Source organism: Lissotriton helveticus, chromosome 6, assembly GCF_964261635.1.
Source record: "Lissotriton helveticus chromosome 6, aLisHel1.1, whole genome shotgun sequence".
Classification (NCBI taxonomy): domain Eukaryota; kingdom Metazoa; phylum Chordata; class Amphibia; order Caudata; family Salamandridae; genus Lissotriton; species Lissotriton helveticus.
In genome coordinates this window covers 598,252,177-598,266,758 of record NC_136067.1, presented here as the reverse complement: position 1 = coordinate 598,266,758, position 14,582 = coordinate 598,252,177, and the positions used below count along the sequence as shown (strand labels likewise).

Below are 14,582 nucleotides of genomic sequence, written 5' to 3'. Positions count from 1 at the left end.
CTTCCGGGGGTTGGTCAGCTTGCTGTCCACCAGGTGTTGACGCAGCTCGGGAAAACATTTCTCAAGTAGGTGCTCCTTAAGTATAAGGTCATACAACCCCTCAGTCTTCCACCTCGCTGCCCTGCACCCAGCCCTCTAATGCCTTCTTTGCGTAGTCCAAGAAATCCACCCAATTCTGTGTGCCTAATTTGTGACTACCCCTGAACTTCTGCCGATACTTCTCTGGGGTCAGTCCAAACTTTCTTATTAGCGCCACTTTCATGGTGGGGTAGTGGGTCTGCTCTCCCTGCTCTAGGGCCAAGAGTGTATCCCTTCCTGCAGGAGGCATGTATTTGTACACTCCCCCCCACAGTGTTTTTCCAGGATCCCATGGGCTCTTAAGGAGACCTCATAGACAGCCAGCCACTTGGCGATGTCATCCCCTGTACCGTAGCTGGCGACTACATCCTTGGGTAAATAGGGTCTGGGTTCCCTGGTCAAATCCTTTGGTTCGCTGCCACCATTTGGAGAATTGGAGGTCCCTATCTGCAGGGCCTTGAGATCTAACTCTTTGAGTTTCAACTCGTGTGCCATCCTCTGCTCCTCTTTCTCCTTTTCCATCTTGGCTAACTCCCACTTTAGCGGTCTTTTTTCCCTCCTGTCCGCTAGTTCGGCTTCAGTTAAGCTTTTTGCTGAGACACTGCTGCCCTCCCTTGAAGATGTCCTAGGACCCGGTAGTAGGTTCCCCATTTCAGGTTGGAACAATCCATCGACCCCGATGACAGTGTCCCTGTCTGTCTCCTGCTCCTCCTTCCCAGCTGGGAGGGCTGCCACCCACGCCCTCAAGCTGGTTTGAAGTTCCCCCTTCTTAGCACCACGCTTGAAGAAGACTCCCATATTTTGACAAAATTCACGGAGTTGAGCCACATTATAGGTTTCTAACTCCTCCAGTGCGAATTCCATTGTGCCACGAAGAGTGCGGGACAGCCACTTTAGAAAGAATAATTTCAGAAGGTAACTAGAAGCTTCCTCCACCCACCACCAGGAGTAAATTTGGAAAAACAAAAAATATAATTAGGGAGTCCGCAAGGAGAAAACTCCAGGTGTAGGCCTATGGAGTACACTGGGTTACTATAGAGTGGACGCAAACACAGTAATATCCCACCGCTGGACACCAATTATGTTGGACGTAGGGTTACCAGTCCACATAGGGTAGCTTGGCACAGAGTAGGTAGGCCTATCCCAAAGGTACATGTGTTAAGTTTGCATCACACCCTCCAGTAACACAGCGCCCATCCACTTAAAAAGAAAGGCACCACACCAGTTTTTAGGAAAATACGAGTTGTCTTTTATAAAATAATCTTCAGCATTTCCTTATCCATTTAGCAAGATCTCCATTCAGTACAGTACATATTTCTGTTATCAATCAATAGTTTAAGCACAATTTCACAAAGCAGCAATAATACTTTTCTCCCTTCTTCAATACAAGAACTCTGGGATAATTCCTGCAACTTGAGCAAGAAATGTATATTACACAGCTTCAATTAAGGTACACAGAGGTCATCAGTTTACTCTACAGGATGACAAGTTTGTACATTACCCTCAATGTTCAATGCTACTACAAGCAGGGGACTACAGGTTCTCAGGGACAGTCCACTAACAGGCCCCTAGTATCATGGCTCAAGCAGCTGGCTATCGGGATAAAGACAGTCAATATAAGTTACATTTATCATATATCCGTTTAAATAGTTCTTAAGTCACAAGGGGATATTCGTTTCTCACAGAATCAATCTTATGCTTTAAGTATTTTAATTAATAGGAAACACCCTTCTCATCTGCTTCCCTTTTAACATCAATACAGCCCTGGTACCTCGGCTTTCATGTGCAGTGTATAACTTCAGTCAGTTAACCCCCCTTTCTCGGAGTGCATTGTCTTAAGCAGTGACAGTACTTTTTCCACTGGGCCACGCGCTTCAGAAACGCTGTCCCTAGCGCCGTTAGCTGAAGGAAGTATCTCCCCACCGGGTTGTGATTCCTTGGTCCCACCCAGTTAAGTGTCAGTCACTCGGTTCCAGGTTGATACCCCGGGTGAACCAGTCTCTCCCGCCACAACTTATAATCCGCAGTAGGGCCCTTTCACCCCAAGAGCCCCGCTCCTCTCTCACGGCCTTACCGGGTCTCTGCCAAACTTGCCCCGGTCTATTCACTCGGCAACTCCTCCTTTGCTCGTGCTTCCACCGCTCTGTGGTATTTCCAGCCCCAGTGCTGCCGGCTTCCAAGCAGCTGACTGGGCCGGGGTTGTGGCGTCTCTCTCGGCGTTTCTCACGTCTTCGTGTCCCGCCCCCGCGCCTTACCCGTCAGAGGGGGAGGTGGCTACGCGGGCTGGCCTCTGTCAATTTCCCGCCCCCTTCTTCCGGGTTCCTGCTCGTCGGCTCTTCCACGAGCCTCCGCGATGTCGGTCCCCAAACCTGCTGCTCGGCTGACCCACACCAGGTCCTCCTTGCCGTCACTCCTGCCACCAGGGACCCGTAAATAGAGGCAGTCGTCCGGCAACAGGTGTTCCCCTGAACGGCCCCTCCGAGGTAGGGTTTTACTTCTCTTTACGAACGCCTGTCAGAGGGAACCCTCAGCGGAAGGGGCGATGAAGAGCTAGATCCTGCACTTTCTAGCAACAGTTCAGGCTGCAACCCCGGGGTGGGGGAAAGACAGAAGGCTAGGCTATCTTATAAACTTGGAATTGCCCTCCTTGTTGTATTCCCAGGTGGATGTTCTGCAGCTCCACAGCAGGTATACTAACAGGATTAGTGAGCTAATGGTGAATTCGCGCTGACAGGGCTTAGTCAGTAGGCGGGGTGTGCGTCAGCAAAGTAGGGTAGCTGACCCATGGGACAATCTCACCCTACTCAGTGCGCCTTCCTCCCCACGCTAACGCTTTGCTCCACACCAGACTCCACTCAAGCTCTCTGGTCACTTCCCCTCAACATCTAAAATGGCCGCCCTGGTTCTGGTCTTTTATAGGCTGGCTCTGGCTACCAGAACCCTCCAGAAGGTTCTAGTACCTTCCTAGTATAATCCTATGGCCCAGGTCTCTGAGGTAAAAATGTGGCAGTTACCAGCCACCATTTTGTGTGTTTATGTAGTCAGTCAGAAAGGCACCTAGGCCTCAAGAAAAAGTCTATGAGGGCAAAGAGCACCTAACCCCTAGGTCAACACCTAAAAAATTCCAGTGGACATCAAAAATAAAAGGTTTGAGGGGCAAAAAGGGGACAAAAAAAATAAATAATAAAAGGAGGGACCACCCAAAAGGCCTTCAGGTCTAACACCTCCCTACAGGAAGCAATATTCTCGCCTGAATGGAAGTATGCAATGGTTCTTCCACTTCTAAAGAAGGCAAATGCCGATCCCTCTAAACTTTCCAATTTTCTGCCAATTTCACTGCTTCCCACCTTCTCAAAAGTTTTGGAAAGGCATATTAACGCACAGCTGTCCCACTTTATTGAATCCCAGAACTTCTTACACCCCTCACAATCTGGATTTAGAGCAGGTTTTTCCACTGAAACAACTCTTCTTGGAGTTACTGAAAAGCTTCGCCAACGTCTGGATATTTAGGACCCAGTGGCCTTCATTTTACTCTTTCTGAGTGTCGCATTTGACACGGTGTCACACTCCTTGTTACTGAAAGCTTTGCAATCTTTGTGCATTGACAGCCCTGCCCACAAATGGCTTGACTCCATCTTGGTTAACCGTACGTTCCAGGCCTTTTCTTCCACAGCCAGTTCCAAAACTCACTCATCCCGTATGGAGTACTCCAAGGCTCTGTTTTAAGCCCACTATTAATGAACGTCTATGTTAGACCTCTGGCGACAATTGCAGAAGAGGCAGGGCTGTCCCTATTTTCTTATGCAAATGACACCCAGATACGTTTTACCCTCTCCGCAGTGCAGGAATCTGAGTCATCTATTCTCCAATTTGGTTTAAGTAAAATTGCATCTTGGATGCAAGCGAACTTTCTAAAACTAAACTGAGAAAGACCTGAAGTCCTGATTTTAGGGAAAAAACAAGATCTCTGTGGTCCCCAGCACTGGCCGTCGGAAATGGGAGCTCTACCGCAGCCGAATCATCAAGTTCGTAATCTGGGCTTCATCAATGATGATCAGCTGTCAATGAAACAGCAAGTCGTGAAGGTGGCCTCTACTTGCTTCACTATCTTTAAATGGCTTAAGAAAATTCTTTGGATGCTGCCCTGCTCCACTCAGAGAACCGTAGTCCAGGCCCTTATTACTTCCAAGCTGGACTACGGTAACATCCTGTACCTAGGCGTTAACAAATATGGGACACAAAAATTGCAGGTGGTGCAGAATGCAGCCGCCAGACTGCTCTGCCAAGTTCCATGGGCTGCCTCTATCTCAGGCTTTCTGCGTGATCTTCATTGGCTAAAGGTAGAGAATTGTATTAAATTGAATGCCTTGAGCTACATGTGCAAGATTAAAACCAGTGCAGCCCCTTAATACTGTCAATTCCTAGTTCATCCTTACATACCTGCACGCTCTCTTTGTTCTACGGCTCAAACACAATTTTCTGTTCCTAGAATCAGACTGTTGCGCATTGGTAGTCTATCTTTCACTTATCTAGGTCCGTCCCTGTGTAATTCCCTTCCCTTGCCATTATGAAAAGAAATAGTTTCATGGGAACTTTCGCAGATGTCTGAAAAATTGGTTGTTTAATCAGTAATCCCATGTTTCGTTTCGTTTCTTTTCCTTTCAGGCTGGCGCGGGGAAATCCTTTGGGGTAGCTGCGTGCCATGTAAATTCAATTAACATAACATATTGAAACCTAAAAACACAATGGAAGCCTTCATTAATAGGAGGTCTCAGGGCAAGGTCATGAGCTGGGCTTGGTGGATGTTTGTTGAGGTTCCATTACAATGTACTCCTACACACAATAGTACAAAGAGAATGAGGAAAAAGATCGAAAGTAACAAGAGCAGTCATGGTGAGTGGTGGAGCAAGGGCAACTGGGGAAAGACCATGGAGAAAGTATGGGCTCTTGTCAACAAGGGAAAGATGGGCAGAAACACAATTAGCCTGTAGCAATGAGTGAGAGGCAGGGGAAAAGGTGAGGGACTGAGGGAAATTTGGTAGTAAGGTGAGCCAAAAATACAAAGGAAAGAGCGATTACAGGAAAACTAGCAATCATGAGGTGTGAAAGTGCAAGGAGGGGTAAACTGAGGGCAAGGGTGGTAAAAGTAAAATAGTCCTTCATGCTTTGCAATGCAAGCACTTCATTATAAGCAGACCGGTGCATTCAAACAGTCAATAACATGAGATGCAAGAGAAATATTTTTCTGGACTTTGCCAAAATGTGATTGAAATAAGTATCAATTCAATGGCTGAGAGAGGCTCATCTAAATCTAGTAAATGGATCAGCTACTCTGGCAAGGAACATGGACCCTTTGGAGCTCTACAGGAAGCTATAGAAAGGCTTAGCTTTTATATGGAACTTCATACTAGCAACAAACTCCTCTGAAGTATTATGTACACAAAGTAGGTAAGACATGAACAATAACCTATCGACGAAATGCCACTGCATAATCCGTACTGCCTCTTGCTCATTGTTAATTTTATTTATTTTACATTTTTATATAGCGCAAACTCGGCCCGAATGTATTGAAGCACTTTACATGAGCCCCGGTTACTTACACATTCAGGCACGGGGAGATTAAGTGATTTGCCCAGAATCACAGGATGTGGACGCAACCCCGAGGCTCGAACCCTGGTTTCCAGCACCAAAGTCGGCAGTCTAGCCGACGGATCTCATCTGGTTGCCCAGAAGTCCAGTGATCTGGAATGTTTTGATGGTCACATTGCTGCTCTCTAGAATACAGCGATTCCACAATAAATAAACGGCCAAGTCGCCCAAGGTCCAGGTTGACATCTTCAGCCAGCCCTGCCTTTTGCAACAGTGCATCAGATCTCATAACCTGTAATTCTAAAAGTGAGCTTTGGAGTCCCAGAATGTGAGGCGTGATTAGTTAACATTTAAGGACTTGCCACATTTGTCACTCATGACATGGGGCAAATTGTCAGCTATGCCTACACCAGTGTGAAAATTAACCATTCACAAGAGACGATGTAATATGTCAGTTTTAAAGTAGTACGCTGCTACGAGGATGCTTAGACAGCATATCTGGATGTGAGTGGGGGAAGGGGGGTCAGAATGTCTCAACAAGCACAAACTCCAACAGCATAGCTAATGTAGAGGGTCGCTTAAAAGCACTTTGCCTGAGGCAGAAAAATGTCTTGCGCTAGCCCTGGGTAAAGTCCTTACCAAGAATTGCAAAGCCAATAGCTCTCGCCTCTAAAAAGCTGATGTGTTACTGTTGTATTGCCATTCCATGATTATTGGAATTGTCACTAGAATGTAGATGTCGAATGCATGGGGGAATTCCAGGTTGTCGTTCGAGGTCTGGCAGTTATCTGGAGACTTCTGAAGCTGCCTGCTGTGTCGGGCTGTGCTGTGTGCTTTTTCAATAAATAAGACTTGCACATGAGAATTATCTCCTTCCTTCTTTACGAGTGAACCCCACTACACTTGGTAAACGATTGGGATTCTCGTTTGGCACTTCCCTACAGCACAGCGTTTTTGATTTTCCTGACTGAAGACAACTGAGAAGTATATTGTCTGGACTCGGCTAGAAGCACTGATTATTTTTGGCCGACGGCGCTCGTTTGGATTTCTGGCCACAGGTCGTTTTTCTTCCCAGAATAATTTTCTACATATCTACGTTCATCGTGGTTTGTGTCTTGCGGCCAACTGTTGTGTCGCGAGTGCCCAGCCTACTTCACATGCTTCTCGAGCTTTGATCCTCTTCTCAAGATGCTCTTCCTCGTTTTCAGGATTCTTCTGGTCACAGCGTTCTTTTGCCACCTCACACACGTAAAGGTCATGTAAAGTTCACGCAACGTGCCGCCATATTGTCAGGCTTCAACGTTGTTGGGACCTTTTCCTGCATTCACGCATTTACTATTCATTTAAGCATACACCAGTAGTTGACTTTGGTGACACGCACACCTTTCATTTTACGTACATTTCAATTAGCTGCATGCGCATTTTTATGACAAAGCCTGCAACACGCATTTCAGCTGAGCGCGCATATTTGATCTTCATGTCGGTGACGCACACCATTATTTCTGCATGCATCTTCCTTTAAAGGCAGCTGGGCGTCTACCAACCTGATTTCGGTGATTCGCACACCTTGTTTATTTATTGGATAGTGAATATAGTTTTGATGAGCGTGCATTTAAATTCATGTCGGTGATGCTCACACCTCTACCTTAATCCTTACTTCCCGTTGTGCAAATTCATTGTATAATTTCTACTTCTAGCTTCAAGTCTCCAGCTCCTTTACCTTTATTTTCTTAATAAAAGTTACATTTGCAAATGTTGGTACATTATAGTGTTACTTCATTGAAACTTTATTGCACAGGACTGATTTTCAATTTTATTATACTAATTGATATTCTTTAACATGAGTTTGTCATGAAAGTCTAGTTTAAATTCGGGCATTTTTATTTTTGATCTGTTATTCACTTTACATCTCAGTTTACGAATTTAATTATTTTTACCTGCTTTGCTAATCACCATGCAAAATAACATAACATGTCCCTCGCATTTTTTGCCAGAGCCTGGGGTACCCAAGACAAAATGGAAACAATGGTTTAAAGGTTTTTCCAGTTATATAATAGCAATAGATAGGTCAAAGTTTGAACCAGTCAGAAAATGAGCGCTTCTTTACAATAGTTTAGGTTCAGAAGGTCAACTTATTTTTGACAATATGCCTGTAGTCACCCAACCTGATGAAATTGATTGGTATGTTTTCAAAGAAGCAATTTCCAGGCTTACTATTTTAAAGATGATACCAGTGTTGTAGTTGAGAGTCACAAATGTTACACTAGACGTCAAAATGAATTTGAGTCCATTGAGACTTTTCTAGCAGAACTGAGTTTTAATTGCCACGTGTGAATTTGATGGCAAAATTGATTCTTATTTAAGAGATCAACTTATTATCAATTGCTTTAACAAAATAGTACAAGAAAGATCACTCTGCTGTAGAAATACTTCTTTGATCAAAACTTTTGAATTAGCCAGAGGCATCAAGAGATCGGTGTTAGCACAGAGATAATTGAATAAAGGAAAAACAGATCCTATTTCTGAGCCTGTTAATGCTATAAGTACTACACCTAAAACCACTTTCAACAAAGTGAAGGACACAAAAAAACAGAGTGTTTGTTATAGATGTGGCTCATTTACACATTTAGCCAATTCTAGAAATTGTCCGGCACTAGGTAAGCGATGCACAAATTGCAAAAAGACCAGCCATTTTTCTCGTATTTGTAAGATTCCTCATAAGGTTGCCAATCCTTGACAACCGCAGCGTCAGCCAATCAAAACATGGCAGCATGTGCCGTATGGCTCATGGCACGCTCATGCGCCAAACAGTGTCACAGGGTATTGCACAGAGGAAAACCTTGACGTCACTGTAGATCCTCGAGGGAAGCGCGTGCCATTAAGGTTTTCCTTCCTTAGCAATATTAGATTTCAAGACAGTGATTTTTACCAAAGTTTATGTGGCGAAAAAAGGGTACAAGATCCTGGGGTGGAAAGATCAAGGGAAATTTGGAATGGTGTCAAGACCAGGTACTTGTTGTCCCATTTCTTTAGTGGATATACCTGAAAATGATTCTGCTTTACAACAATGACTTATTAAATATGATGCCTTGTTTGATGACAAATTAGGTTTGGTACAAGATTTTGAGCACAAAATCATTTTTAAAAAGAATGCAGTTCCCATTACTCACAAAGTTAGGAATGTTCATTTGTGTATCAGAGATCAACTGAAGCAACATCCAGAAAATGTACGTTCCGATAAGGTCATTGAGCCGATTGATTTATCCGGATGGATTTCTCCGATCGTCGTCTCAAAGAAGAAAGGTAGAAAGGATATCAGACTCTGTATTGATTTAAGACCCTTGAACAAAAACATTTTATTTGAATGCTTTCCCTTACCGAAAATTCAAGAGATGTTGGCTCAGCTGGGAAACGCCAAGGTGTTTTCTTGTCTGGACTTAAAAACTGCTTACCATCAAGTAGAGCTTACTGAAGATTCGTATTCCCACACTGCTTTACACACTCCTTTTGGGGCGTTTTAGATTTTTAGGAATGCCTTTTGGTCTGGCTTCGGCTTTTCCAGAAGTTAATGTACAAATTATTTGGGATTGCAAAAATGTTCTGGCATATCAGGAGGACATACTTATTTTTTCTAAAAATACTGAAGAGCATCAAATAATTTAAGATAATGTTTTACAAATCTTGGTGTCTAATGGTTTTAATGTTAAAAAAGAAAAGTGCAAATTTATTGTTAACAACATTGATTATTTAGGTCATCACATTTCTGAGTCTGACATTAACCCTAAATCTGATCTAGTCAAGGCAATCGTTGACTGTTCCCCTCCTGAGAATAAAGATCAGCTAAGATCTTTTCTTAGATTATGTGAATACTATTCCCGATTCATTGATAGTTTTGCTCTTCAAACCGAACCTTTGAGGAAACTACTTAAGAAGGGTGTGCAATTTGTTTGGGCTGAGATTCAAGCTGCAGCTTTTAATAATTAAAACAATCTCATTATCAAAGCGCCTGCTTTACACCCTTTCAGAGACAATGTCCAATCCATAGTTACTGTAGATGCCAGTAGTGTTGGATGGGGTGCTGTTCTCACACAGCTGGTAGAAGGCGTAGAACATACTGTGGGTTTTGCATCTAGATCTCTTTCACAAACTGTGCATCATTATATCACTATCAAAAGGGAGGCGTTGGCATGTGTATGGACCAATACAAAATTTGAGACATTTCTTTGTGGTAGAAGATTTGTTTTAATCACTGATCATAAGACTCTCATTTTCCTTTTATCAAGGAATGATCATGATAAGGTTAGCCCTAGACTGGTTAGATTACTTTCAAGGATGTTTGAATTCAATTTTATAATCAAGCACATTCCTGGAGGAAAAAATGCTTGTGCTGATTTTTTATCGAGAAGTCCTCTACTTGAAGAGCAACTCAACTCTTACAATGATGACCTTGAATGTGTTGTTTGTTTGGTTGATGGTTTAGTTGTTTTGGAAGGAGCAATCAGTAATTCTAAGTGGTTAGACTGTTCTAAACGTGATAAATTACACAACCTAATTAAAGATTGCATCATTAAGGGTTGGCCTGAAGAAAGGAAACTGAGTGAAGGTTATGTCATTTTTAGAAGGTAAAAGATGATCTTACTATTGAAAATGATTTTATTATGAGAGGTAATTTGCTGATTTCTCCGGTATCTCTCAGATTAAGATTAATCAATTGTGCTCACCAAGGCTGTCTCGGTATGTCTGGTACAAAAAAATGGTTGCGACTGTATTATTGGTGGCCAGGGATTGGTGTTTAGGTGGAGAATTTTGCTGCACGCTGTTCTAGTTGTTCCTTGGCTGATACATCTTTTAAAGTTTGCATGCCACGCCCCCCCTCAAAAGCATTTCTGAACGCACTTTCTACTGACTTAGATAGTATGCCCTATCAATAAAAATCAAGCATTGGCATAGCAAATAGGTCTCGCCTTTGGGACCTTATGAGTGTTTAGCCATGCAACAGTTGATGATGTTGCATCAAGGATATTGTGCAGGATAACTAAACAGTTATAAGGTCCCAAAGGCGAGACCTATTGGCTATGCCAATGCTTGTTAACAGAGATGTTCAGACTGTCTGTGCATTTTTATTTCTACGTTCCTTTGCTTCTGCGAACCATTGATAGTGAAATTTTTGTTCTTAACATAACACATACATACACAAAATCCTCAAAAAAAGCACAAAAGGGAGCCCATCTTGCATCAATGCTTTTGGTCTTGGTGAGAAGGAACCCAATATTGAAGCCTGCCAAAAAAGTGAGCAAGGGTTTTTTGTTTTTTCACAAAAGACATCACACAACGCAGCTAATTACCAAAATGTTTGTCTACTGTACCTCGAGTCATGGATCGGTCAATACAAAGCTTTTCCATGGCAATTTCTTATTTGGCCATTTTTGTCTTTGCCATGTGTTCAACACAATGCTTAATTTGAGACAGTGTTTTTTTTTTGTTGCTGTTTTTATATAGCACAAACTCGACAAAGCTTTGGGCCGCTTTGCATGAGCACCAGTTACATTACATAAGGACACACATTTTTTTGTAGGCACATGGAGATTATGTGATTTGCCCAGAATCACAGGATTTTGAGTTGACGCGGAGAAAACAGTTTCAAAGTAGGTATATCTGGCTGTTACGCCACATCCTCTCCCCACCAGTAATTGCTATCAGTGCTCATTCTTGGGGACTATCAAATTGTTTTCTGCAACAGACATTTACAGAGAGCAAGAGAGGGGAAAAACACAAAGCAGAAATGTGTAGGTTGGGAAAGATAGGAAACCTGTCAAAGGATGAAAGCAAGAAACCTGCAAGTGTAAGATAAAGGGGCAGGGAGCGTCAGGCAGTGGATTAAAGAAATATACGGTGGGTGCAAGACCACAACACCCTTGGTATTGGGCGTACAGGCATTTAATTGCACTGGACTCAGGCTTCTGAGCAGAGCTTTGTCCACAAGCACTCATTCTTTTAAAAATGAAGAACTGGTTTACCCGATATCTTAATTGCGACTTACCTAATTACATCGATAGCTTGATCAGTGTATTTTGTAGAACAATAACCTTTTTTAATTATTAGAAATAATAACATTTTAGATTTTAATGCAAGACCTTGCTTACCCAGCTCTTCCTGTTCTGCCGATTCTATGAACATATTCCTCTATGTTACGCGGGAAATCGAAGTTAAAAACGTGGGTAATATCTTCAACATCAAGTCCACGAGATGCTAAATCTGTAGCTACTAGTATTCTAACTTTCCCTGTCAAAGAAAGTCACAATTTATTTAAGGCACCAAGAAGTGTTTTCACTTTTGTCTCAACATTAAGGTTTTCACTATAAAATTGGAACTTCCCTCAATCTATTAATCTTTCAAGAAGTTATCTTCACAAAGACATTTTCTGAGAATTTGTCTCCTCCTATGCACAACTGATTTTCCCCTTCAGATTCTGTTGTCTACAGACCTTCATTTCACTGCAGATTGCAGGTTCCTAAAACACCTTAAATCAACTATGAAGTCTGATTGCAGTGAGGCAGTGTATATCTGGGGCCACAATGCAAGCGCTTATAGAACACTGGTAATGCTACCTCTAATGCCCATAACACTCGCATCATTTTCATTCACACTGGATTAACTGATTAAAATAAAAGGAGACTTTGGAATAGAGCATACTCTGCAAACAACAAACTTGAAACAAAAACAGAATAAGACAATATTTTGGCTTTTTAATAAGTGCCGTGTTTGGTACTATTTTAATAAAGGCAGTGTTTGGTAATGTTTGTGTGACTGAGTGTGTTGCCCATTGCGGTCCAAGTAAGAAAATCCCGTAAGGAATCACATAATCTTGGGTGACCGCAATATGGAAGCTAGGATTATGACCATAGTTGAATAGACTGTATTTACAAAATTAAGCACTAACCTCCAAGAAGTGGACCCAGAAGAGGACGTTTGTGTTGAAAGTGGCAAACCTAAGTCTTAAACAAAATATTTTCATGTAGATAGTTTTGAGAAAAGGTCAGTGTTTTCCTTGTATTTTTAATAAAATTAATATATGCACGTACGTTTTGAACAAAAACAAGCAGTGAATCCAAAATGTAATCTCAGGAAAGTAAAGCAAATGAACGCACAAGGGTTGTTAGTGAATGTCTTTATTACAAGCCAAGGCATCCTAAAAGCACACACCTCTCAAAAAAAGCCATGAATCTGCAATTAAAGTATTAATGAGTCAGCAAAGTAAATACATCAAATATTATAAACTGTCTTTCTATTGCAAGTTCGAGTTCATGCGACATATTTAGTATAGGAAAAAGCCATCTTGATACCCTATCATCAAACTTTAGTGTGAATACAAATGGGTCCAAGTAATCATAAATGAAATGCCATGGTCTTAATTAACAGCAAATTCAAGCAAAGGCAAATGATGAATGCTGATGGTTGAAGAAGGTGGAGCAAAAGCCCACAATCTTTCTCTCTCTGTATGTTTAATTGTACTTTTTAAAGACCCCGCAACAGGAAGCAATGATGATCTAAGGCTGCTCTTTAGCCAGAAGTAAACAAGCATTTGCAATGCAATAGGTCTCGCATTAGGAAAGTTTGAGCTATTGGTATTGTAAATGACGCACAAGTTACTACTTGTGTAACGATATATCTGTAAGAGACATTAGTTAGGGATAAGATTCCTTACCTTAGAATATCCCCAGGCGTCCGACTGGATCCGGAAAATTTTGCACAGCAATACCCCTGCGTGCCGGCAGGCGTCGTCCGCGGCTCCGTGTCCGTTTTTGGCGTCGTTAGCGCCGGAATGACGTCGTCGGAGTACTTAGACGCCGCCCATGCGCGCTGACGTCAGTTCTGATACACAGCTTTTGCGCGCCAGATACGCAGAGCCATGATAGAACCAACACTGGTGCCATGAAACTAGGGCCCTGAAAGGGGGTGACCCTAACCCTAGATATCGGTTCACAGAACGGGGAGGATGGGTGGGTCGGTAAGGAATATATCACTAACTAATGTCTCTTACAGATATATCGTTACACAAGTAGTAACTTGTGCATCTGAAAGAGACACGTTAGTGATAGATTCCTTACCTTAGAATAGATACCCCAGCAATACCAACCCCGGTGGTGGGTCTGCAAACCAATAATCACACCAGAAAGTCCTGAAGGACGGAACGGCCAAAGAAACCATCCCTCCAGACTTGGCTGTCCAGGCAGTAGTGTTGTGCAAACGTGTGCAGCGAGGCCCACGTAGCTGCCTGGCAAATGTCCTGCAAGGGCACTCCTCGGCCCAGGGCAGTGGTAATCGCCGTGTCCCGAGTGGAATGAGCCTGCAATCCAACAGGGGGCTCCTTCTTAGCCAAGGAGTAGCATGCCTGGATACACAAGATGATCCACCGAGAGATGGTCCGCTTGTGCACCGCTTTTCCCTTCTTAGCGCCCACGTAACCAACAAAGAGTTGGTCATCCACCCGGAACTGGCGTGTGCGATCCAGATAGTAAGAGAGCGCACGTTTTGGGTCCAGACGGTGGAGCCTCTCTTCCTCTTTCGAGGGATGCGGAGGCGGAAAGAAGGTGGGCAAGGTAATGGACTGCCCGATGTGGAAGGCCGTGACAACCTTGGGCAGGAAAGAGGGTCTCGTTCGTAACACAACCTTGTCCGGATGGACAGAGAGGAAAGGAGGTGTAGAAGAAAGAGCCTGGAGCTCACTCACTCTCCTGGCAGAGGTGATGGCAACCAGGAAAGCAGTCTTCAAAGTAAGAAGACGGAGAGGACAGTTATGGAGCGGCTCAAAGGGAGCACACATTAGGTAAGTAAGTACAAGATTCAAGTCCCACTGGGGCATCACGAAAGGAACAGGAGGGAACATGTGTGTGATGCCCTTTAAAAACCTATTT

General features: G+C 43.1%; 1 protein-coding gene across 2 annotated transcripts in view; it reads right to left on the bottom strand.

The window, feature by feature from the left end:
- The window catches only part of LOC144762785 (putative ATP-dependent RNA helicase DDX43), a 989,943-nt gene that overhangs the window by 436,280 nt on the left and 539,081 nt on the right, over positions 1–14,582 (bottom strand). For both annotated transcript variants that reach the window (XM_078648055.1, XM_078648054.1), the window contains exon 14: positions 11,811–11,949. In XM_078648055.1, the coding sequence (XP_078504181.1) occupies positions 11,811–11,949 (139 nt within the window). The remainder of the gene's footprint in view (positions 1–11,810; positions 11,950–14,582) is intronic.